General features: G+C 52.3%; 2 protein-coding genes across 5 annotated transcripts in view; one reads left to right on the plus strand and one right to left on the minus strand.

The window, feature by feature from the left end:
• GAB2 (GRB2 associated binding protein 2) overlaps positions 1–13,979 on the plus strand; it is a 189,388-nt gene extending 175,409 nt beyond the window's left edge. For 2 of the 3 annotated variants that reach the window (XM_019811748.3, XM_019811749.2), the window contains 8 exons: positions 1,919–1,930; positions 3,658–4,250; positions 5,502–5,596; positions 6,577–6,841; positions 7,545–7,635; positions 7,906–8,008; positions 9,685–9,810; positions 10,492–13,979. In XM_019811748.3, coding sequence (XP_019667307.1) covers positions 1,919–1,930; positions 3,658–4,250; positions 5,502–5,596; positions 6,577–6,841; positions 7,545–7,635; positions 7,906–8,008; positions 9,685–9,810; positions 10,492–10,635 — 1,429 coding nt within the window. In that variant the 3' untranslated portion in view covers positions 10,636–13,979. The remainder of the gene's footprint in view (positions 1–1,918; positions 1,931–3,657; positions 4,251–5,501; positions 5,597–6,576; positions 6,842–7,544; positions 7,636–7,905; positions 8,009–9,684; positions 9,811–10,491) is intronic. The other variant, XM_003992683.6, reaches the window with a different exon arrangement.
• Positions 13,980–14,866: 887 nt separating this feature from the next.
• The window catches only part of USP35 (ubiquitin specific peptidase 35), a 55,876-nt gene continuing 46,735 nt past the window's right edge, over positions 14,867–24,007 (minus strand). For both annotated transcript variants that reach the window (XM_006936884.5, XM_045038682.1), the window contains 4 exons: positions 20,036–20,129; positions 19,003–19,109; positions 17,226–18,480; positions 14,867–15,969 (listed from right to left, as the gene is read on the minus strand). In XM_006936884.5, coding sequence (XP_006936946.3) covers positions 15,802–15,969; positions 17,226–18,480; positions 19,003–19,109; positions 20,036–20,129 — 1,624 coding nt within the window. In that variant the 3' untranslated portion in view covers positions 14,867–15,801. The remainder of the gene's footprint in view (positions 15,970–17,225; positions 18,481–19,002; positions 19,110–20,035; positions 20,130–24,007) is intronic.

Consider the following 24,007-nt stretch of genomic DNA (forward strand, 5'->3'; position numbering starts at 1 on the left):
CTGTGAGGATGTTCCTTTTATGAGGCCTCCATCGGCCCACAGCCCTGCAAGAGAAGCCTCTCTCAAAACCCACCGCTTCCAGGTGCTCATCCCAGGAAAGCAGCTCAGGACCCCACAGTGACATAGGCCTTGGGGAAGGTTGACACGAGCCTAGTAAAGGACGAGTGCTCAGAAGTGCCCTCCTGCTCTGTGCAGGGGACAGAGGGGACAGGCTGTGGCATCACTCTGAGCAGAGTACCCAGGCCGGTGCAGACCCAGTTCTGCTGTCCTAGCACGCAGCTTCCGGCAATTTTGTTCCCCTTATGTAACTCCTTTCACTTCACTCTTGAAGGAATGACCGCCCCCTCCCCACGCATTGGCATGATCCGCCACATGTCAGGCACTGTGCCAGGGCGCAGGGGCAGGTGGAAGCGGTGAGACCCGGCCTCGAACGGCTTTCACAGGAGGCGAGTAAGTGATCTAGTAGAAGTACAGTGTGTGCTGGGAGCAAAGGGGAAGGAGTAATTAAAGTGAAGAGGAGAATTAGAAGGCCTGTCACACCTTTGTGGAGCAAAAGCACTTTTTTTTTTTTTGTACTTTGTGTAAAATTCTAATGCATCAAGGAAGCTTTCCAGAGAAAGGTAAATAATGCAAGCGCAGGGCTGGAGCATAGACCACATGGGACACGTTTAGGGACAAGTGAGGAGCTTAGTAACTGAAGAGGAGGAGGATAGGACAGCAGGGCATTGGGACATAATCTAGTGGGTCCTGAAGGGGAAGGTTTTCAGTCTGCTGATCCAGAGCGTGGCCAAGGTCAGGAGATGGGCCAGCAGCACTAACACTTTTGTTTATTCATTCATTTACTTATATGTTCATTGACTTGTCCATTCAGCAGTCATTTATGCATCATTCCCCCTGTGACAGCGCTAATCCAGGGGCCAAGGAAGGAAGAATATTAAGACACAGTTTTCTTTCCTGGAGGAAATATCTCCGTCTGGTGGAGAGGACAAGTACAGTGGTAACTGACCCAGATAATAATTGCTACCTGCTCCAAGAACAGAGTTGAGCAAGTGATTGATTATGTTTGGAGGTAGAGGATGGTCAGAAACAGCTTTAAAAAGTGTGTCATTTGAGCTGAGTTTAAGGGATAAATGGGAGCAGGAGCTCGCCGGATTACAGCGGGAAGCCTTTCAGACCGCATGAACAACACAACAAGCCCAGAAGCTTGGCTGCGTGGGGCACACTAGGAACAAGGGGAGTTAGCTGAGTGGTTCCAGATTTGGAGGGGAAACAGGGAGGAGAGACTAGAGACGTAAATTAGATCTGGAATATGGCTTAGTCCTGAAGGCAGTGGGACAGTGTTGAAAATGTGTAAGCTGGGACGTCAGGAAAGTAAATGTCTGTAGGATGTGGGGAGGATCAGAGAGGTCCCGGCAGACTGTAGGGAGATAGATGTGTTACTAGCCCTTTTATTTATGCAGAAGAAAAGCCAGGAGGACCGGAACTGGGGTGGATTCGGTAGGACCTGATAGGGTTATTGAGTGAGAAATTAGAATGTGGGTAACTCCTGGGTTCCTGGCTTGAGTGAGTGGTGCATTCCTAAGACTGTTCAGACAGGAAGAAGATGAGTTCGTTCTTGAATAAGGTGAAGGTTGGAATAAAATTATGTGAAACATTGAACAATGTTTTAGGGTTACTGCAGGATATGTGTGATGTGCTCCCCACCCCCCACCCCACCTTAAAATCCTCCAGGGGCTCCCCTGTTCCCAGCAGCCCCAGCCTGGGCCCTCCATGTCACCGCTCAGCCCTACCTCCTAACACTTGTTCCAGCCTGAGCAACTTGCAGTTCCTTTACCTTGCTAGGTTGTGTTCTACTTCTTTATGCATCTAACTAGAACACCTTTTTCCTTCTCTTGCTTTTTGCCTGGCCTATTTCGAGACTCACTCAAAGGTAAGATCTTTAAAGAAGCTTCCCCTGACATTCTCTACCACCACTGCCAGGGAGGGTTAGTATAAATCTGCCAAAAGCCGAATGCTCACCCACGTGATGGTAATGAGTTTGTATGTATGTCACCTCCTCTACCACTATGTCCCCCAGAACAGGAGGCATCTGTGTATCTACTGTTCCCAGCCCAGATGGAAAATAGGACATCAGTAAACGTTTGTTAAATGAACAGATCCCAGTGCCAGTGGGGGCATCCAACCTTATATCTACCATTGCCCCCCCTATCCTTTATTCCAAGCCCTCCATTATCTAAAGGCTAGTTGTTCAGTCATCTAGGCCCGTGGCCCTTGGCTTGGTTATTTGTGTGAAATGGAATAGGAAAGGAGAAAGAACCCTGAGGCCTAGAGAGGAGGGCCGCTAAAGGGTTGGGGACTGAAATGGAACTCCCCAAGTAGTCAAGGATGCAAGTTTACAAGAGCCTAGCCTGGCCTAGACTAGCCCTGTGAGCCTTCCTCTTTCTAAACTACTGGGCCCTATTTTCTATCACCATCTGGTGGCCACATCTATAAATAACAAGCTCCCCCAGAGCTAAAAGAGCTTCTATAAGGCAGAGTTCCATGGATTGGCCTCAGAGGGCTATAGCTCCTCACCTGCCCCAGCTGTAACGTGCATATTTGTATGATACAAGATTTGCCTCATGCAAGTAAGAAGTGCAAAGAACTTTCATTTTTTTAGTTATTATTTACTTTACTGTATTTTACGTTATTTTAGAGCGTGAGCCAGGGAAAGGGGCAGAGATAAAGAGAGAATCTCAAGCAGGCTCCATGCTCAGTGTAGAGTCTGACATGAGCCTCAATCCCAAAACCCTGGGATCATGACCTGAACCGACTTGAGCCAGCCAGAAGCTCAACCGACTGAGCCAACCAGAAGAGCCAAGAACTTTTAATCAGATTCTTAAAGAAGCTTATAGCCTCCAAAAGGCTGACCGTTGGAAAACCGACACTCACATAAAATAAGTGATTTGTTTGCTAGTTTGTGACACCGACTTACGGTTTCTTTCCACTGTCTCACGGCTTTTGTATACAAAAGTATGTATTCTGTGGTACTTACAGCAGCAAACAAATCGGTGGTATAGCTGTCTTATTTATCTATCCAGAAGGTTGAAGGGTAAGAGCGACCTCGGCTAATCACAGCCGGCTGGGGGTAGAGAGAGGGATAAATGCTAAAACCATCGAACATCTATATATTAGACATACTGGAGTCGAATTTCTAAACAGCCTTCAAAGTATGTTTTTTTCTTAATGTTTATTTATTTTTGAGAGAGAAAGAGAATGCATGAGCAGGGGAGGGGCAGAGAGAGAGAGAGAGGGACAGAGGATCCAAAGCAGGCTCTGTGCTGACAGCAGTGAGCCCGATGTGGGGCTCAAACTCACAAACCGTAAGATCATGACCTGAGCCGAAGTCTGAAGCTTAACTGACTGAGCCACTCAGGTGCCCCTAAAATGTGTTTTTAATCATCATTTTTGTAGATATATTAACTAAAGCTCAGAAAGAGAAAGTGCCTTGCCCAAAGTCACACAGCTAGTAAATCAAGAGAAACCAGCCTGCCTCCTCAGCCTGTTTTGCCTCACCAGTCAGCCACACAGGGCTTTGAAGGAGCCAGTTTGTGTCCCCGGTAGACGGTCCTGGCCCCCTTTAACCTGCCCCGTCCCTTCCCTTTTTCTCTCTCTTAGGAGTGCCAGCTTCTCTCAGGGCACCAGGGCCTCGTTTCTCATGAGGAGCGACACAGCTGTACAGAAACTTGCCCAGGGCAACGGACACTGCGTCAATGGGGTCAGCGGTCAAGTCCACGGCTTCTATAGCCTCCCCAAGCCAAGCCGGCACAATACAGAATTCAGAGACAGTACCTACGACCTCCCCCGGAGCCTGGCCTCCCACGGCCACACCAAGGGCAGCCTTACAGGCTCTGAGACCGATAATGAGGACATATACACCTTCAAGACACCCAGCAACACTCTATGTCGGGAGTTTGGGGACCTCCTGGTGGACAATATGGACGTTCCAGCCACCCCACTCTCAGCCTACCAGATCCCTAGGACATTCACGCTGGACAAGAACCACAATGCCATGGCAGTGGCCACTCCTGGGGATTCGGCCATAGCTCCCCCACCCCGGCCCCCCAAGCCGAGTCAGGCAGAAACACCTCGATGGGGCAGTCCTCAGCAGAGACCTCCAATCAGTGAAAGCAGCAGATCCGTCTCTGCCGCTGCCACCATCCCCAGGCGCAATACCCTCCCGGCGATGGACAGCAGCCGGCTCCACCGAGGTTGGTGTAAACCCCAGCTGCAACCCTGGGGAAAGGGAGGGAGCGTGGCAGTTCTCAGTAACGTGCTAGCCTTTGGTCATCCATACCGAGGAGACCTAGGCCCACCACAAGTTCAGGCGTCTTGTACCCAGACCCTTCCCAGCTGGTGCCCCAGCGCCGGAGGCTAGTAGGAGACTCTTCAGTGCAGGAGTGTGGCCGACTCTGTCTGAGAGAAGTTACTATTGTACTGAAGGAGATGGAACATTCTTGGTTAACCACAGCATAAGTTATTATGGGTTTCAAAGTCCAAATCACAGTATTTGATTCATTTTTATATAAAACCAAAGACTGAACAAATAAATTTAGAGGACCATTTCAAACTGGAGCCAAACCTATGTGGGCTAACAGACTATTAAAACAAATTTTGAGCTATTAAATATTTTCTAAGCCATACTTGAATTTCTTTGGTTAAAGTCGGAACGTCTCTCTGAAGCATATACATTTTCTTGTCACTGACTCCCCCTGAGCACGTTCCAGCTCTGCATAAGCCACCTCTGTTTGATGAAAAACTACAGTAATATTAATCTTTCATTTTCATCTTGCTGGATAGCTTGCAAAGTCTGCTCTTACCCACCCTGTTGCTGAAGCCACATAGTGAGCCTGAGAGTTTGGTGGGACAAAGCCTCATAGTCTCCCATTTCCCATGAGGCCTGTGGTAGTTAAGAGACTTATTCAGGGTTGCAGAGTCCATCAGTGCCAGAAGTGGGACTTGGACCCGGGGTCCTGAGTCTTGGCACAGTACTCTTTCAGTCTGTCAACTATTCAATCAATCACCTTGTGCTTTGGAATTGAAATGATACATATGTGTATAAAACATGTCCCTACCCTTCAGAGAGCTCACATCTAGTTGGGGAAATAAAAGCACATAAAAATTAGTCAAGTATCCTTATTCCTGTAGTATCTGTACGAGTAATGACCTGAGGGAGTGGGACAGGCATTCAGTGGTATAGGAGTTAAAAGAGAGGCGCATACCTGTAGGAAGAAGTAGTTCAGAAAGGATCCTCTGTTGGTGCCAACACTGGAGCTAGATCTAGAAGTCTGGGAGGAATTTTTGAACTGAGGAATGACATGATGGAAGTAATACCCTATCACTTGGGGTTGAGGGTAGTATCTTCTGGAGTAAGACCCTGAGCAACACTGGTGAGGGTTTGGGGAAGTGTCAGCACATGGATCAGCTGGGAGTGCGTGTGAATCTTCGTTCCTGTCTCGCAGCTTCTTCCTGTGAATCCTACGAGTACCCCCAGCGAGGAGGAGAGAGTGCAGGCCGGTCTGCCGAGTCCATGAGTGATGCGGTCCGTTCTTTCCTGGTGAGTGGGGGTCAGCCAGGGGTCCTCAGGCCAGCCCAGCTGGGCTAAAGTTCACACCCCATGGAACAAGGGAGTGGTGGCATCTCCCTCATAGGACCCTGCCTAGTTCCTTGCCTCAGTTCAGATCCCTGGGTTTTTAGAAAGTAAGATACAGGTGTCTGGTGTGGAAGTGTGCTAGACTACAAGACTGCCAGCCCTGCCAATAAGTAGGACAGGTCTAGAATGCAGAGGACCTGGGCTCTGAGGTCCCACCTGGAGGAGGGCCTATGGCGTGAGACTCCGGGTAGGGGCAGTGCTCGGTCAGTCATGGTGGCAGAATTATGATTTGAGTGCAGAATCCCGGGCTGGCCTCTGGACAGGGCTGACCACGACTCTCCGACAGACTAGGGCCTGGCCTCATGCCCACTGGAAAGACCAGACATTGGGTAACTAAAGCAGAAGCAACTTAGTTGTATGTGTGGACAGACAGGGCAGGAGTTGAAGAAAGGCTATAGCCAGGGTTCTTGCATTGTGCAACACGGCGGTCACACCGAGAGCTGGACTAGGGAAGCGCACCTGGCCGAGACCTCGCCAGCCAGGGCCAAGCTTTACTTTATGCTCCTAGCCCTGCTAGGGCTTGAGACTCTGACCTGCTAATGGGGAGTCTGGACTTGAGGTGGAATAAGGGTTCTAGACCAAACCTGTGTGGTCAGTGGCCTGAGCCACCTGCAGCCTTGGTCAGACACCCAGAAAGCCTTGTGGACCCAGCCACCAAGGGTACTTATTCGAAAGATTTATTGAAAATTTTAAGTGGGTCACAAGGGATCATGGAAACTAGAAGGGACCCACAGACTTGATTTCTTTCTGCCTCCCACTGCACTTTCTGCTTGGTTTTCCCAGGCAGCTCAGTTACCACTTCCCTTTTGCCTTGTATACAAATTCTCACCCCTTCTTGTTTCTTCATGATAGTTACTGCTGTATTTCTTCCACTCTCCCTCTAGCCAGGGAAAACAGTTGTAGGCCGATCAGATAGCGCCAATTCTGAGGACAACTACGTGCCCATGAATCCAGGTTCCTCCACCCTGCTGGCCATGGAGCGAGCAGGTGATAATTCCCAGAGTGTCTACATCCCCATGAGCCCAGGACCCCATCACTTTGACGCGCTTGGCTACCCCTCAACAGCCCTTTCTCTGCACCGGGGCCCCAGCCGAGGGAGTGAGATCCAGCCACCCCCTGTCAACCGCAACCTCAAACCTGACCGGAAAGGTAAGTCTCCTCTTTCCCCTGTCCCATGTCTGGACAGTGTCCAAGAACCGTTTTCACTCATTTGCATTCATTTGGGGATCGGGTGGATCCTGAACTTTCCTTGCAAGGAAGTGTTTAGTCTCTGAACCCCTGAACTCTCACACACATACACAAACACTCAAATTCATTCCAGTGGTCTAGCGACCAGCTACTGGAGTAGCCTGGGCAGGAGTGCAGGCATGAGCAGGACAGGCCACATTCGGGTTGCAGTTCTGCCACCTGCCAACATGGGGTTAGAAGCAAATCATTGTGCATCTCTGAGCCTTGTTTCTCACTTGAGAAATGTGAATACTTGCCTCCTAGAGCACTGAGGGACACAGGTAACATACCTAAAAGTGCCTTATAAAGTATGAGATGCTGTTGGAGGATACGGGATGACTATTAAATCTGGGAGGAACAATCTGTTGTCAGACCCAGTGTCCCCATTTTGGATTCTGAAAATATGACTGCTACAGTGCAGAGAAAATATCATTTGGGATCTGAAGACATGGCTTCAGGGCCTGTCAACATAGGCAAAGATTATAGAACCTGCTGAGCCTCAGTTTCCCTGCTTACAAGTGGGAATACGAAAGTATTTATAAATATACTTGTGTGTTATACGTAAGCATGTGTATGTGTGGCATTATCGTGTGGCTGATCATTTGACTTTCTGTTCCTGCTCCAGCAAAGCCAACACCACTTGACCTGAGAAACAACACTGTCATCGATGAGCTCCCCTTCAAGTCACCTGTCACCAAGTCTTGGTCGAGGGCCGTGTGAGTTATCTGTTTGTGGATGCGGGACCTGGGAACAGGGCTGTGAGGGCTGGCCAGGGCAAGGGTGGGGTCCAGAGAGCTGCATCCCGATGCTGATGCTGGCAGTAGCTGAGCAGTCTCTTGGTCTCTCAGGGCTGGGTTTCCTCATCTGTGGAGGGGGAGTGATTGTACCTGTTCTGTATCAGATCCGAATGTGATAATGGAGGGTGGAGCTGCGAGGGTAGAGACAGAAATGTCCCCCTGAGTTTACTCTGTCTTTTCCCTACCCAGTCACACCTTCAACTCCAGCTCCTCCCAGTACTGCCGCCCCATCTCCACCCAGAGCATCACCAGCACGGACTCCGGAGACAGTGAAGAGAACTACGTCCCTATGGTACGTCCTCTGCGGTCTGCAGGAGTGCCGCCCTCAGACTATCCTGGGACCACCTCAGTTACCCATGATTTGTGATTACTTTGCTGCTGCAGTTCTTGAGCACAAGTGTGTCGAGCACTGTGGGGTAATGATAGAGGCAAGGAAGACACAGTCTCTGCCCTCCAGGAGGCCATGGTTTTAAAGGGCGGAGAAGGCATGCCACTCATGACTGTGACACGGGTGGCATGGTTAGTATTCCTGGAGAGCCAGTGCTGTGGGGACACAATTGTGGGATGGGCAGTCATATCGGGCTGGGGAGAGGGAAGGCGGCCGTGTAGAAGGAGGGAACACAGAGAATGACCATTAACTATGGCTACAGGTGGAGGCTGTGCTGAATCCAGATCATGAAGGACCCTGAATGCTGTCTTGGGAGGTCCGGGCTTTCCTGTGGGGCACAGGGAGCCCCAGAAGGTTTAGCAGTCCAGGCAATTAGAAAGGGGCTTCAGAATAGTCATAGGGAGCATGTAGAGAATAACTAGAGCATCCTTCAAAGTTGACTTCTTTCTTCTTTCCTCTTAAAATCTTTCTGCTGTTGCCACAAACATGAGCAAGAATGTGAGCATAAGCATTTTTTTAAATTTTTTTTAACTTTATTTTTGAGAGGGAGGGGCAGAGAGAGAGGGAGACACAGAATCTGAAGCAGGCTCTAGGCTCTGAGCTGTCAGCACAGAGTCCGACGTGGGGCTGGAACTCACCGACCACGAGATCGTGACCTGAACCAAAGTCGGACACTTAACCGACAGAGCCACCCAGGTGCCCTGAGCATAAGCATTTATTGAGTTATCTCCTCAGGGGGTGGCCAAACACACATAACATGACTCACGGTGGTGAAGGCCATGGTAGAGGTATAAACACAGGCAGCACAGGAGAAGTTTCCTCCCTGAGATTTTCACTGAAGAGGGAATGGCTACCCCGCACCTGGGAGTTGCTGCATGAATAATGAAAAAACGAATCAACCAAACAGTAAGCAGCCAAAAACAGAACATAGGACTTTTGCCATTCTCATTAGAATATGACTTCAGGTAAATCGTAGACAAGTTGGTCTTGATGGAGACAGGTGCCTAGAGCATATCACTTGTGCAGCCCAGGGCTGAAGCCGCCCTGCTCAGATCTGGTGGGAGTGAGCTGCTTTCGGGTGACGGCCTCACGCCGGGCCAGGGAGAGGAGCTTCAGAGAAGCAGGTTTGGTACAACAGAAGACTTTCCAACCTGCAGAGCATAAAGGAAATGCGCCCCTTCTTAGGGGCCAGCAAGCCAAGGCCGGGTCGGTCAGGGAACCTGAGGAGATCTGGCCCGACGGCCCAGAAGGGAGGTGGCCTGGCACAGTGGGAGCAACACAGGTTTGGGAGTTAAAAACAGACCCGGCTCCCATCCCTGCTCATGAACTGTACGACCGTAGGCAAGTCACTTTGCTTCTCTGAACCACAGCTTTATCTTTGCTTTAAATAAACAAGAATAGTAATAATACCTCCATCACAGGATTGCGGTGAGGGCTTAAATGAGAACATGAGAAGTCCCTGGCCCTGGTGCATGACTCCAAGCGGGCACTCTCCTCCCTCCCAGAGATGTTTGTATTCCCAGGTGGTGGGTTACTCTGTCTCCTCAACTGACTGATGGTTTTTCCTTCCTTTGTGATAGCAAAACCCAGTGTCTGCGTCTCCCATCCCCAGCGGCACCAGCAGTCCGGCCCCTAAGAAGAGCACGGGCAGCGTTGACTATCTGGCCCTGGACTTCCAGCCGAGCTCCCCCAGCCCCCACCGCAAGGTACGGGGCTCGGTGGCAGTGGTGGAGTGCCCGGCTGCCGGCTACTCTATTGCTTTTCGTTTAGTCTGGGTCTTAGAGGGCTCACATGCCTCCTCTCTCACACACATGGGTGCTTGAAGTCCCTAGGACCATTTCAGCCAGTCCATCCCCCTTGTACAGCTGAGCAAATGGACCCACACCAGGACACAGGAGCTGCTCCGGGTGACAGAATGGGATCTTGTGTCCTGGTCCTGAGCTCCTCTTTGAAAACTCACTGTCTAGGTGCATCAACTAAGTGCCTCTGATACGGGGACCTGCAGAGGGGATGCCTGGGCCCCGGAAAGCCCTCCACAGGAAGCCTACTTAGCTGCCGGGTCCAGACGGCTGGGTGGCTGTGAGAGCTCCCCACTGGCTGCTGCTTGTTGGCACCCAGCAAATTCTTTCTGGATGAGTGGCCACAGGGAGGTGGGTGGAGGCAGAGATGGAAGACCTGGGACCCCTAGGAGTTGGGAAATCAGGAGCGCTGACAAGAGGCTGTTACATGAGCAGGAGCGATGATGCAGTTTGGGCTTTAAAGGCCAGTTTCAGAAAGAGAATACAGGCTCCTGAGGCCAGTCAGGGGCCCATCCCTTCTCCCTTTGAGGCAGCTCACACAAGAGCCCCCTTACTGACAGCTCACAGCACTTCCCATTCTGTCCTCAGCCGTCCACATCCTCTGTGACTTCCGATGAGAAGGTAGACTACGTTCAGGTGGACAAAGAGAAGACCCAGGCTCTGCAGAGCACCATGCAGGAGTGGACGGATGTGAGGCAGTCCTCGGAGCCTTCCAAGGGCACCAAGCTGTGACACAGGGGCCACCAAGTCTGGGGAGGTGCCTGGAGGTAGAGTCACCGGAGCTGGCTCCTCCCCGTCTGTCTGCCCCCGCCCCCTTCTCTCCAGTTGTCCCCTCCACTCTGGCCTTCAAAGCACTTGATGTCAGGGACCCTGAACCCTTCTCCTGGGAGGTGAGGGCCTGATCAAGGCACTACTCTGCCCACTCAGGGCCCACCTTTGATTTTTATCAGTAATGGCCATCCTCTACCCACCTTAGTTAGAGCTATTGCCAAAAAGCATCCTTCAGCCTCTTTCTGTCCTCTAGACCTAAATACCTACTAGGCGTTGGGAGGGGCTGGGGCTCTGAGCCAGATTCCACACCTCACATACGGTCTTGGCCCTCAAGCCCTCTTCCCTCCAGCTACTGGGCTACCTCTCCTTAAGTCCCACAAGATGCCACGTCATCTCGCTGGTCCAGGGAGCCCAGGACCAGCAGACCAAAGTGGACATGGACTTCTTCATCCTTGTCTTTCTTGGTAGGGGAGAGGCAAGGCCACCAAAAGATGGAGTTGAGAAGGAAGGTTAGAGGTGGTCTTGAGGGACAGAGGAATGAGATCCCAGGTGCAGAAGGCAGTTGATATGGGCAGGGGCCTCCTAACTTTGTAGCTGTTGTAGGTTGGGAGAGCCAGAAGAAGACAAAAGGAAGGAAAACGGAGGATAGGCAACCAAAAACAAGGGGCAGGGGGTGACAAGGACCCTGTGGAGTCAGGGCCCCCAGGACTGTGGAGCTTACAGGCCCTCTTCCCTGGGCGTACCTGCTAGAGGAGGCTTCGACGGTGCTGGGTGTGCAGTGGGGGGAGGCAAGTGATGCAGGGTCGGGATGGGGCGTGGGGTGGACTGGAGGTGCTTTAGGGCCGTATACCGTAGTGGGGAGGGTGCAGCAAGTGAGTTTGTGCAAGACAGGCGGTGGGGGCGGGCAGATGACTGACAGATGGGAGGCAGGGTAAGGATGGTGGAGGTGGACAGTGCCTGGGGATGCAGAGAGGAGCAGAAAGCGAAGGAGCCACGTGTGCAGGGCAGACCGAGGGCAGCGGGGAAAGCAGGCAGGGGAGAGTGGTGTCCCCAAGGATGGGTAGGACAGCAGGGGCTCGTGCCAGGGCCCAATGGAGGTACGAGTGTGGTGCCGGGAGCCCATAGTGCTTGCCCAGTTCGTCTTACAGCTGTCGCTCCCTGCTAGCCCAGTGCCACACTGGACTCAGACCTGACCCTGCAGGGTACAGGAGGCAGGACCTCACCCCCAGGTACTTTCTGGCAAGCTGGGGAGGAGGGACCCAAATCTTCCAGAGTTGCAGAGTAACTGGGCAGATCAGATGTTTCGTCCAACCATGGATGAAGAGACCTCCTTCCTTTGGGAAAAAAATAAAAGACTTCCCACCCTGCCTGGTAGAGGTGGCTACCGGTCACCAATCAGCCCTTGCGAGCCCACACCTGGCCCTTCTCTAAGAAGCTCTGACCTGGCGGAAATTATTTTCTCAACAGTAGCCCGTCTCCTAACTCAGCTGCATTTCGTAATGCCTGCTGGGGCCAGGTTCTGGAAACACAGGGATTAATCAGTTTGTGGGCTGGAGAAGGCAGGGGTGGCAGGAGTCACGAGGGCATTGGACATTGGTAACGGCTGTGAGAGACTGGAAATATTGATGGAGAGCACAGGCAACAAGGCTACTTCTTCAGGAGGTTGGTGCAGATCAGGCCGGAGGAGGTGGTATCTAGGAAAAGGGGGTGCCAAAGATGGAGTTTTCTAGGGGAGGAGGGCAGGGCTGGGGGTCCAATGGAGGAAGAAGGAAAAAAACTTGGAAAGCCTTTGGGAGTATGGGTCCAATCCTTCCCAAGCCCTGGGGCTGGTGGCAGTGACCTATATACCGTGTCCTGTAAGGCCCTCTCCAAAGAGTCTCCTAGGGCAGAGCGTTTAATGGTGCTCCCCCTTAGCCCCAGGATGCCCTAATAATGTCAGCACTTTCAGAACGTACCACAATGTGAATGAAATTGGCTGCAGTCTTTAGAAACGGAGGTGTTCAGGTCTGATGTCCAAGGAGGCCTCAGGGTTCAGGCTCTTCGTTCCTGTACCTCCCAGACCCTTGGGCTGGAAGTGCGGGAGGAGGGTAGAGATGGCAGGAAGCATAAGGGGAAATGGGCCTGTTGAAGGTGGAGACTCGGGCTCACAGGCTTCAAACTGTCAGGTGACTAGTATACATCTGTCAGTTCTGTTTAAAAAGCTGATCAATGGCCCTCTCCTTGGTGGCCTGGCAAGGATAGACCCCAGGTTGGGGATGCCTTCCCAGCTGGCACAGCTCCCACGAGGACTCCTTGGGCCCGGGGCTCCACCTCTGCAAAGTTCAACTGGAGCAGGAACAAGCAGAGTGGGAAGGAGGGGTGCAGAGCGATGGGCAAAAAAAGCCAGGTGTGAAGGGGCCACCATCTTTGAAAGGGTGTTAGATCAGCCCCTGAGGCCCTTCCGCACTGAGCTGTGCTAAGGGAAAACTCCCTGCTCTGGAACATCTTTCCCAGGGTCTGGCTCACCGGGGAGGGGCAGCACCCAGAGTATTAATCAGTTAACCCAGCCCCCTCCCCGAGATGGACTTCAGTGACATCTACATTGGAAACCCTTCAGCTATGCCCTGTTCCTAGGAGAGAAGCACAACTATTCTGGAGCGAGTGGAGCAAGGGCTCCACTCCAGCCTGCCCTCTGGCCCCTTTATTTGCTGCAGGGCTACAGCCTTGGCCCCAAGCCCTGGCTGACCAGTCTCCCTTTTGACAGAGCTCTGGACTCAAGAGGACAGGGTGGAGGCAAGTTAGCACTTGGTCTACAAAGAGGGAAGCGAGGCTGGGCATGTAAGCTCTGAAGCTCCCTCTTCTCTGGAGGGCCTGCATTCTGGGGCTCCCCAAGCTCCCTGGATGGCCTGAGGGGCCCCCTGGAGATTCAGGATGTCATGTGATAGTTGGTGGTGTGTATTCTTGTGTGTTGGTTACACGTGTCTTGAAATTTAGAATCATGTCGCACAGAATTGTCTATTTGTTGGGAAGAGAAAATGGGCTGGCAGCCCAGTCTTAGGTTCTTGCCCTGTTAGACCATTTAAAATTGACATTTAATTTTTCAAATCACTGTTGGTGCCTAATCACTTAAGTTATTAATTTATTCTGTTTTCTTTAAAAAAAAATTTGTAACATGTATTTATCCTCTGTGAGTAGGGGTGGGGTGGGAGTGTGTTCCAGTGGGTCCTGTTTTTGCTGTGGTGACACATGGTACAGGCCTGGAGCTTGCAGGTCCCTTTTTACTGTGGTGTTGGAGCAGGACAACAATAAAGTCCATTAGAAGCAAATGGAGACGGCTGCTGGAGCTTGCCTCATCTGAAGGGGATGGAGTCCACACGCACTCACACCCAGCCTGGGTGCTCCAGTGGGCACCAGTTTGCTCCCTTTCACTTTAATAGTAAGTAACTGGGCACCTGTCCTGACTGGGAACAAGAACGAATCCTCCTTACCTTGGAATTTGTATTCCTGATGTACAAAATGGTGCACAGAGCGTAGAGAGGAATTCTGAGAGTGACTTGGTCTCTGCTTCTAGTCCACCGGCTCCAGGGTCTGTGACATTTCCACCTCCAGCACCTCAGCACAGGCCTAAGCCCCTGGCCACACCACTGCCTCCCTCCCTTCTCTGCCCTCTCAAAGACGACGGGCAGCGTTGGTGGAAAGGACTCGTGCATGCCTTTCCAGCTCCAAGAATGAGATGGCATCTGGGGAAGGACCTGGGTGCAGGCCCAGGGAGCTGCTTCCCACCTTTCCGGGCCCAGATGTGTCCCAAGAGGGGCCACACGCTGGTCCCAAGTACTGAAAGGAAGGAGGTAACAGCACTAGCCAGTTCGGAGCAGTCTAGAGCTCTCAGGGTCTGAAAAATCCCCAGATGCAAGGGCTTTGGCTTCACCTGAGAGGTGAGTCCCTTGGACAGTATCCCATAGGGCAGCCCCCAGCCTGGGCACCTGTCCCACCTCTCAGGATACTGAACGTGTTCTCCCTTCTGCCCGCACCCGAGTATGCCCCCCACCACCGGTCCCACCCAGCTCTGCCCTCTGGGCAGAGTCCTCACCTTTGACTTAAAAGCGTGCGTTCACCTCCCATGGCATGTCACTACTGCCCAGACACAGCAAGAACCTAAGGGCATGGCAGACATCACAGCCACTGAGGCAGGAAGAATGACATCTTTGAAGGCTTCAGAGAACCTATTTTTATTCCTGTTTGAGACCCTGAGTCTCTCCTCTCCATTTAGAAGGGTACAGCAGTGTCAGGGCACAATGAGGTCAATATCTGCTCCTCTACCAAACCACCCCCACCAGCCCCCAGGCCGCACTCTAAAGCCAACTGATGAGGAGCTGAGCCAGCCAGCTTTCCTCAGGACGGACAATGGCTTCGCGAGCAACACAAACACATTTGCAGTAAAATAAGGATTCTCCATCTTCACCAGAAAGGGGATGCAAAAGGTGGCATCTCAGGCACTGAGGCAGGCGAGGGGGGAGGGGGACTGGGGAGTAAGGGTCTCCCGCTGTGACGAGGGGACTGTCCTCCCCTCTACGCACCACTGTTTGGTGTGGAGGGAGACCGTCTCTGATCCTGTGCCAGGCTGCTTCCCACCTCCACTCCTCTCAAAAAAGTACAACGGGTGCAGGCAACCACACACAGTGCCTCTGAAACCCCCCTCAGAGAAACAAGAAGGTGGCCACCGCTTTGACACACAGGTCCCCACATGCTGCTCTGCTTTTTGTAGTAGAGAGCAATAGGATTGTCTGAAAGGAGCTAGAAGGGAAATGCTACTTGATGCCAAAACACTAGAGCTGTGGAGTTCAGCCCTGCTGGGGAGACAGGGGGACAAGGCCCAGACAGTGTCCATCGAAGCTGCTTCAAGTTGACCAGGACACTTGGGTGTAAAATCTTAAAAGGGGCTGATCCCAGTGTCAGGGGCTTGGGGCTCACCTCCATATCCGAGTCTCTGCAGACCCTTCAGGCTGAGGACCGGTGTCCCAGAAGCTTCCTCTCCACCTCTCCCGCCTCCTCAGACCCCACCTGGCAGAGCGCCTCTGTCCCCACCCAGTTCCCAGAGGGAAGGGGTCAAGGCCTCCCCTGAGGTTTCAGGCTGGGGAAGAGTCCACGTTAGAAGACCAGTCTGTGGAAGTCCCCGCCATTGCCACCTGCAGGATTGCAGCCTCCCGGAGAGCCTTCGTCCTCATCCTTGTCTTCATCGAAGCCCCTCCCCCAGTGCGGAGATGCTGGGAGTGCAGAGATGTAGGCCGCCCTGCTCCGTGCCTCCTTCTCCTGCTCCTGGAAACACAGATGGGGCGGGGGAGGCTTAACATTCAGGCTCTGAAGCCAGAGTCTTCCCCTCATTCCCTGCCCTACTGCTGTCCAGCACAGCAGCTCTGAGTGTCTCCCGCGGCCCCTGGGGCCACAGCTTCTGCCCAAGGAGTGTTCCAGCTCAGTGGGAGGATGGGTTGGAGAGGATCCATCCTTCTACCCTGTATCTCAGCTTCAAAACCCTTCCTCCTTCTCCCAGTAAAATCTCTCAGCCCCTCGGTTTTATAAAAGAAACGCATTCATACAAGACTATGAATAACCAACAAGGGCCTGACATGGCACCAGGGAGGAGGGTCCAGGGACTTGAAGATCAGGTCACAGCACACAGGGACCTCTCCACAGGTTTCCTGATGCAACTGTCCAGCTCACTGCCTCTCAAGGCATTAAGAACAAACTCACCGGTGAGACACGTCTTCCTCAGGCTGAACTGAGGCCAGCCTCACGGAGACTCCTTACCGCTGGCCCTGCCTCTGACAGCCCAGCAGCAATGTACAATCAGGCCTGCTATCCCCACTCAAAACACCGACTACCTGGCACTTAATGTCCACGGTTCCTGGTGCGACTACTCTGCTGTTCCAGCTGCTAAGTATTCTGATACTGCCCCTGACTCCAAAGAGGGGAGTAGATGGCACATGAGAAGAGGTTTGGGGCAGGGTACCCCTGGAAGCCTCAACTCTTCATTCACAAAACCCCGTGTTGCTCCTTCAGGTACACGAGACAAACCTTAACAAATAACGGAAAGTCTGTTCCTCTGAAGTTACAGATTGTGTCTGTCTAGTCCACCAACATATTCCCAGCACAAAGTAGCTGATGAAAGGACAGCAGAAAAAGGAGATGGGACACCTGGGTGGCTCAGGTCATGATCTCACAGTAAGCTGGAGCCCCCTGTGGAACCTGCTTGGAATTCTCTCCACCCTTCCCCTCATGCAAGCTTTCTCTCTCCCAAAATAAACATGAAAAAAAGAGATGGGGGCGTCTGTGTGGCTCAATTGGTTGAGCTTCTGACTCTCGATGTGGGTTCAGGTCATGATCTCAATGTGAGGTGCAGCCTGCTTGGGATTCTCTCTCTGGCCTTCCCCCCCACTGCCCAACGTGTGCTTTCTCTCTCTCAAACATTAAAAAGAAAAGGAGGACACAGGGGAGCAATAACGCATCCAAGCTGCTGGTTGTGTGGGAAGCCCTCCACCCAGGAGCTCAGCCCCAGCCCAGGAGGGCCTGCTCACCTGCAGGTAAAGGATGTTGTCTTTGGAAATGGCCTCCATCAAGTCTTTGTGGAGGGTGGGCTCTGCCCGACCTCTGGGAGAGCTCGGCTCGGTCTCAGGCCCCTCCCCAGGCCGCTGCCGGTAAAAGAGCACGTAGGCCGTGTCCTTGGGGAAGAAGGAGGTGACATTACTGACGGACTCGAAGGAAGAGAAGGACACCCGAGTGTCGTTGAACAGGTACCACTGGTTCTCGGGCTCGGGCCTGTCCGCAGCACCCAAAGAGGGGGCCGGGCGGGCGGCGCCCTCGCGGGCATAGCAGTAGTAGTGGCCGCTCTCCGAGGACACTCCCGAGTGCACGACAACACTGCAGAGGTCGTAGGCCTGGCCGCGGCCCCCGGCCAGAGGCAGGCGGAGCAGCAAGGGGATGGAGACGTCGTCCAGGATCTTGCGGCGGCGCATGGAGCGCAAGTCAAAGGAGAAGCGCAGCAGGGTCAGGATGAGGTAGCGCGGCCCCTGGCTCAGCTCCACTGCCTTCTCGGCGTCCTGCAGCGAGGCACAAGGCTCGCAGTAGTAGCGGTTCTCCGCCGTCAGCCGCTCGGGGGACAGGAAGTAGTTGACCAGGTCCAGGACGGACCGGGAGCCCTCCCCGGCGGCGCCCCTCTGGCTCCCTGGCCCCGTGCCGTCCTCTTCCTTCTCCTTTGCGGTCTCTGCCTCCTTCTCCTTCTCAGCCTTCTCTTCCTCCTCTGCCACCGCCTCCTTCTCTTTCTCTTCCTCCTCCTCCTGCTCTCGGGGCCTCTCCTCCTCCCGAGCTTCCTCCTCCACTTCCTCCTCCCTCTCCACCTTCTCTTCCCCACTGATCTGCCCCCCAGGTCCCTGGGGGCCCAGACCTTCAATGTCCAGGACAGCAGTGGGGGCGTCCCCCGTGACGCAATGTTTCCTCTGCCTCCGAGAACCCACCCTGCTTGGAACCTGGGCTTGGGATGGTGACGGGGGGTCCCCGACCCCAACGTCCTCTGCAGGGAGCATCACTGAGCCCAGGCGGCGGCGGCGACAGCGGTCGGTGGGGGGGAAAGCGAGAGAGAGGTCCGTGAAGGCCTCTTCCCTGGAGGAGACGTTGAGGCAGTGGAGGCAGCGTATCCGAGTAACAATCTTGCCTCCGAACATCTTCTCCACAGAGGTGGGACTTGGGCTGGGGGGCTCCTCCGGTGGGGAGGGCGAGCTGGACTGCTTGAGCTTTTGGCAGATCCTGGTCCCCGTCTTCTCCTCCTCATGTAGCCTGGAGCAGAGAGCGCAGGGCCTTCACACACAGGCACAGATCCTTGCCCCCTGCTCGGGCCTGATTTGTGCCATCTACCTTATCTGCAGGCCACACGTTTAGATGTGTGCATGCGTCCGCACAGGGACTACACACAGGTGTGCAAAATGTCATCCATGCACGTGCACACTCACAAGCCAAGCACATGTACCACATACCCCCCCCCCCCCCATACAGACACACAAACCTGCCACACGAAGACAGGCCGTACCTGCGTGCACGTGCCCCCAGAGCTATGCTGAATACACGCCCCTGCACTCAGGCAAGCACAGCACACGCATGTGCACATACTAACCCCTCCCCGGTCATACACGCAGACCCTGCCCACCCTTCACACGCCTCCACACACATTATGCTTTCCACAAGTGCAGCGTGGCACCCGTTTCCAGGAGGAGGCAACAGGGCCGGAGACACAGGCTATCCCACAGGCACCCTTCTCCAGCCCTGAAGCCCCCATGCAGAGCCAGGTCTGGCCGCCCTCACCGATCCAACAGGTACTTCAGGTACTCAGAGCAGTCCTGCTGGGTGCCAGGGCTGAACCAGGGTGTCCAGGATGCAGACAGGAAATTCTCTGGAGAAATGGCAGGCCTCTAGGACCAATGCAGATGAAAGACAGGGTCAGGAGCAGGAGGCCACTCACTAACCAGCTCGGCCAAGTGCTAGGCCTGAGGGTCCACCTGGGGATTCTCTGTCCCAAACATCTGGCCTCCTCTCTGAAGTCTTCCCCCCTTCCTAGTTGTACCTGACCTGACCCATCCCATCCCACCAAGGCCATGCAGCCTATGAGCATGGCTTTAGGTTCATGGAGAAGAACAATCCTCTAAGAACTCACTCTTTCCCGACACATCTCCAGACCCTTGTTCAATGCCATTCCTTCTGCCTAAAATACCCTTCCTCCATCGAAAACTTAAAGAGTTCAAGTCCCAGATGTGCCGACGCCTGTTCTGTGCCATCTTCCCAGTGATGCCCTCCACCATCACAATTGTTTGCTCCCCTCCCTCCCTTGCAAGCATACGACACACTGCACCTCCCTCTGTTTGAGCACGACCGTTGTTAGCTGCAGGTCTGCCTCCCCCAGCAGACTGGGAGCTCCGTGAAGGCAGGAGCTGTGGCTGACTCACCTCCGTGGCCCCCACAGGGCCTCACATAATGCTTGGCTAAGGGCTTTAGGTTCCATGAGGGCGGGGACCGTGAACAAAACAGTAACACCCCTCAGGGTGACTGGCAGTGCAAGTGCTCCAAAATGACAGATGAGCAAAGCAGCATCTAATGTGAGGGAGTGAATCACTGAGGGGAGACAGGTGGGCAGAACACAGAAGGGGCTCAAAGAGACACTCCCTCTCCTGTCCCACAAGGCACTAAATCGGCCATGAACCCGTGCCAGCCCCAACCTGGGGCTGAACAGCTTACATCAGGAAGCAGGGACTTAGAGCCAGATGCAGACAAGTCCTGGGGAAGGGAAGGGTGTCAGACCAGAGCCTCCTCTCCACCACACCCCAACTCCCCCTGCACTCACCTGGCTGTGCTCCAGGAAGGCAAAGAGCCACTGCAGCTTGGTCATCAAGGGCTGTGAGTTGTTCTCTGTCAATCTGAGCACACAGTGTCTGAAGCTTCAAAATAAAGCAGAAGCATCCAGGTAAGCCAAGGGCATCCAAGGAGCCCCTACTCACCCACAGCACAAACAGGGCAGCCAGTTAAAGGCAAAACAGCCATTTCAATCTCAAGTCTGCATCGGGGGCCGGGGAAGAAGAGCAGATGGATAACCCAGCTTAGACCATGAGGTGACCCCTGCAGCTCCTTCCAGTTCAGACAGCTCATGACTCCAAGTTCAAAGATTCAAAGGTGCTAAGATCCTATGGTCTTGGAGTTCTAAGGCTGGAAGTCTCGGGCACGCACCAGAGTCTGTGCCAGTATGGATCATCACCAGCCACCACAGCCATTGACGCCCGTCTCCTCCTTCCCTCAGAAATGGTGTTCAGACCTACCCAGAGCAGCAGGCCTTGCTCCAACCTTGACCCTCCAAGTCCTCTCTTACAGCCCCTTCTTAGGGCCCCTGCACCATGGTCCTAGGACCACACCGAGCGATTCCCCTGCCTTCAAGTGAGGGCAGGGGTCAATGTGAGGAGTCTGCTAAATAAAGGGGACACGGTGGGGCCAGACTGACTCCCAGCAACAAAGTATGATCCTGGAGGAGACAAGATCATACCGCTGACACCCGCATTACTTGGAACAAGCCAATTCTCAGGCCTCACCTCAGCTGCTGTTCTCACAAGCAGCTCTAGGCAAACAGGTCAGGCATCTTTCCAACCTGAGCCCACTGCATATAACAGTGTTATCAAAGTGTGGTCCACCTACCTGTCTGCCACAAAGTTTAAGTTCAGAAGCTGAGTGAGCATTTAGGAACATGTACCCACAGACTTTAATTTCAGAAGCTGAATGAGCACTTAGCAACATGTATAGCGATCTGACCTATGAGCATATAAGCCCATGGTCTTTCTCCCAGTAAGTCATCTGACCATATTTTACAGAGATTTAACAGTCTGAGCAGACTCTAAGCTGGAAAAAAATAATCCTTCACCAGGTCTCAGAAGTATACGTGTTAGGAAGTGCTAAAGATTAGCTCCAACCTCCCCCTAGTGTATCTGAAGCTCAGAGAGAAACCAATTTGAGGTCATACCATAAGGTGAAGCAAAGCTTACCTGCTCTATTACTTTTTAAAAAGATATCTAAATGTGGTGATGAAAGAGGAGTCAAATGGATCAACAGAATATAACAGAGAACCCAGAAATAGACCCCCACAAATATAGTCAACTGACCTTTGACAAAGGAGCAAAGGCAAAAAAAAAAAAAAAAAAAAAAAAAAAAAAAAAAAAAAAGGAGCAAAGAGTCTTGTCAACAAATGGTGCTGGAACAATTAGACATCTACATTAAAACGAGAGAGAGAGAGAGAGAGAGAGAGAATCTATCTATGAGGCGCCTGGGCAGCTCAGTCAGTTAAAATGTCCAACTCCTGATCTCAGCTCAGGTCATGATCTCACAAACCGTGAGATCAAGCCCCAAGTCGGGCTCTACACTGACACCACAGAGCCTACTTGGGATTCTTCCTCTGCCCCTCCCCTGCCCGTGCACTTGAGCTCTCTCCCTGTCTCTCTCAAAATAAACAAACTTATATATACAAACACCTAAACATGTACCTGACATCACAAAAATTCACTCAAAATGGATCACAGACCTAAATATAAAATGCAAAACCATAAAATTCTGTGAAGATAACAAAGGAAAAAACTACATGACCTTGGGTATGGTGCCACCTTTTTAGATGCAACACCAAAAACGGAATCTAAAAATACAATTGACAAACTGGATTTCCTTTTAAAATCTTCTGTTAAAGACATTATCAAGAGAGTTAAAAGATAAGCCAGAGACTAGGAGAAAATATGTGCAAAAGACCTATCTGATAAGGCATATTCTCCAAAATGTACCAACAATTCTTAAAACTCAACAGAAGAAAACCAATGACCGATTAAAAACTGGGCCAAATACAGGGGTAGTGAGGGTTCAACACAGTGGTGTAGTAAGGTCCTGAACTCCACAGACACACTCCATCTACAGCTTCCTATGGACTGTTTCCCTCTGAAAAAGATCTGAAGTCTAGAGGAACTGCTTCTCCACAACAAAGGAGAGAAGGGCCACACTGAGATGCTAGGAGATGCAGAAACACTGTCTTGCAAACCCCCCCCCCCACCCTCGGGGGCAGAGACACAAAACTGGGAGGGACGTCACTAGACAGGTGCTTCTCCCAGCAAACAGGGGAGTCGATGCCTCCCATCTGGCAGCCCAGTGCCTGGGATCTGCACTGGAGAGACGAGCCCCCAGAACGTCTGACTGGGAAAACCAAGGGTCCCAACGTGCTACAATAAACAGAGATTCCCCTCTTAGAGGGCTTGCCCTGAGATCGAGTGAAAAAACAACAGTTTGCAAAGCGTCTAAACTATATGTTAGACAAATTCATTTGCTGATCTGGGGACAACAGCTGGAGGAGCAGGGGACAGCTGAGATGCTCCCTGGAGATGGAGGCACTGGTGGACACCACCGCCTCACTCCGCAGAGACTGCTGGCACAGGCGGGCAAACTCGGTCCTGGCACCCACCCACCACCTTCCTGGACAGGAGAGCAAGCAGGATCATGACACCTGCTGAGGCCAGAGAGCACAGGTGATGACAGTGTTCCCCTGCTCCCCAGCTGGGGCAAGCAAACACAAATTGTCACAGAGTTCTCCCAATCCCTGGCTAAAATCTGCTACTGCAGGCAGATGCAACAGTCCTCCCCCAACCCCGCCACCAAAGCTGGCATGCACGCAGAGACGGGGCACTCTCCCACCATACTACTGAAGTCCAAAGGTATATGCAGTCATGACATTTTTCTGTTGTCTTTCTGAAGCCCCCCCCCCCCCCCCGACCCTGACATGTCTGGCTGCCTTGCTAAAGTGAGTAGGTATGCACAATCCACACAGGAGACAGACACCACTTGATCGACTGGTGCTGGTGGCCCGACAGGGCTAGTGTTAGTGAGTTCCACAGAAAGGTAACAAACAGAAAGACAGTTCTTGGCAGGCTACCACCCCCAGGGCGCTGTACAGACAACAGACTGAAACACAACCCAATTCTTCCTATGAAAAAGGCCAAATACTTAGCCCAGAGCATCAGCCTAAGGGAAAGGCTTCGGGTTTTCCACACATCTGGAGGCTAAGAAGGACTTCCAGGGAATAGAAAGAGATGCCATCCTCACGCACAGCCTTCATCTCGCTACCTAGACACAACTCCCAGAAAGGAGCTTCTACGCTTGTCTGGAGCCGAAATTTTTAAAACTGCTGTCCAGGAGACACCTCCAGATCTCCTGGTCTGGAGGCCAGCAGGGACTACTATTATAGCAACCTAGGGCTGAATATATTTGTATACTTAAAAGCCAATGCCCAAGAGTCTGGCTTCCCATCACCTGAAACCAGGTGGTAAATGAGATCCCTCCCCTTAGATCACTGACTGGTCTTGGCACACCCTCATATAGGGTTGTATTAATAGGTACATATCAAGAATAAACCAGGTGGTTTAGAAAAATCACAAAAGTTCTTGATAAAAACTCTCAAGAAAGTAGGGATAGAAGAATCATAACTCAAGATGAAAAAAGCCATATATGAAAGACCCACCACTAATATCCTCAATGGGGAAAAACTGAGAGCTTTCTCCCTAAGGTCAGGAGTATGACAGGGATGTCCACTCTTAACGCTGTTGTTTAACGTAGTGTTGGAAGTCCTAGTCTCAGCAATCAGACAACATAAAAGAATAAAAGGCATCTAAATCAGCAAGGAAGAAGTCAAACTTTCACTCTTCACAGATGACATGATACTCTATATGGAAAACCCAAAAGATTCCACCAAAAAACTGCTAGAACTGATCCATGATTTCAGCAAAGTCACAGGATATAAAATCAA

Source organism: Felis catus, chromosome D1 (assembly GCF_018350175.1).
Source record: "Felis catus isolate Fca126 chromosome D1, F.catus_Fca126_mat1.0, whole genome shotgun sequence".
NCBI classification, from domain to species: Eukaryota; Metazoa; Chordata; class Mammalia; order Carnivora; family Felidae; genus Felis; species Felis catus.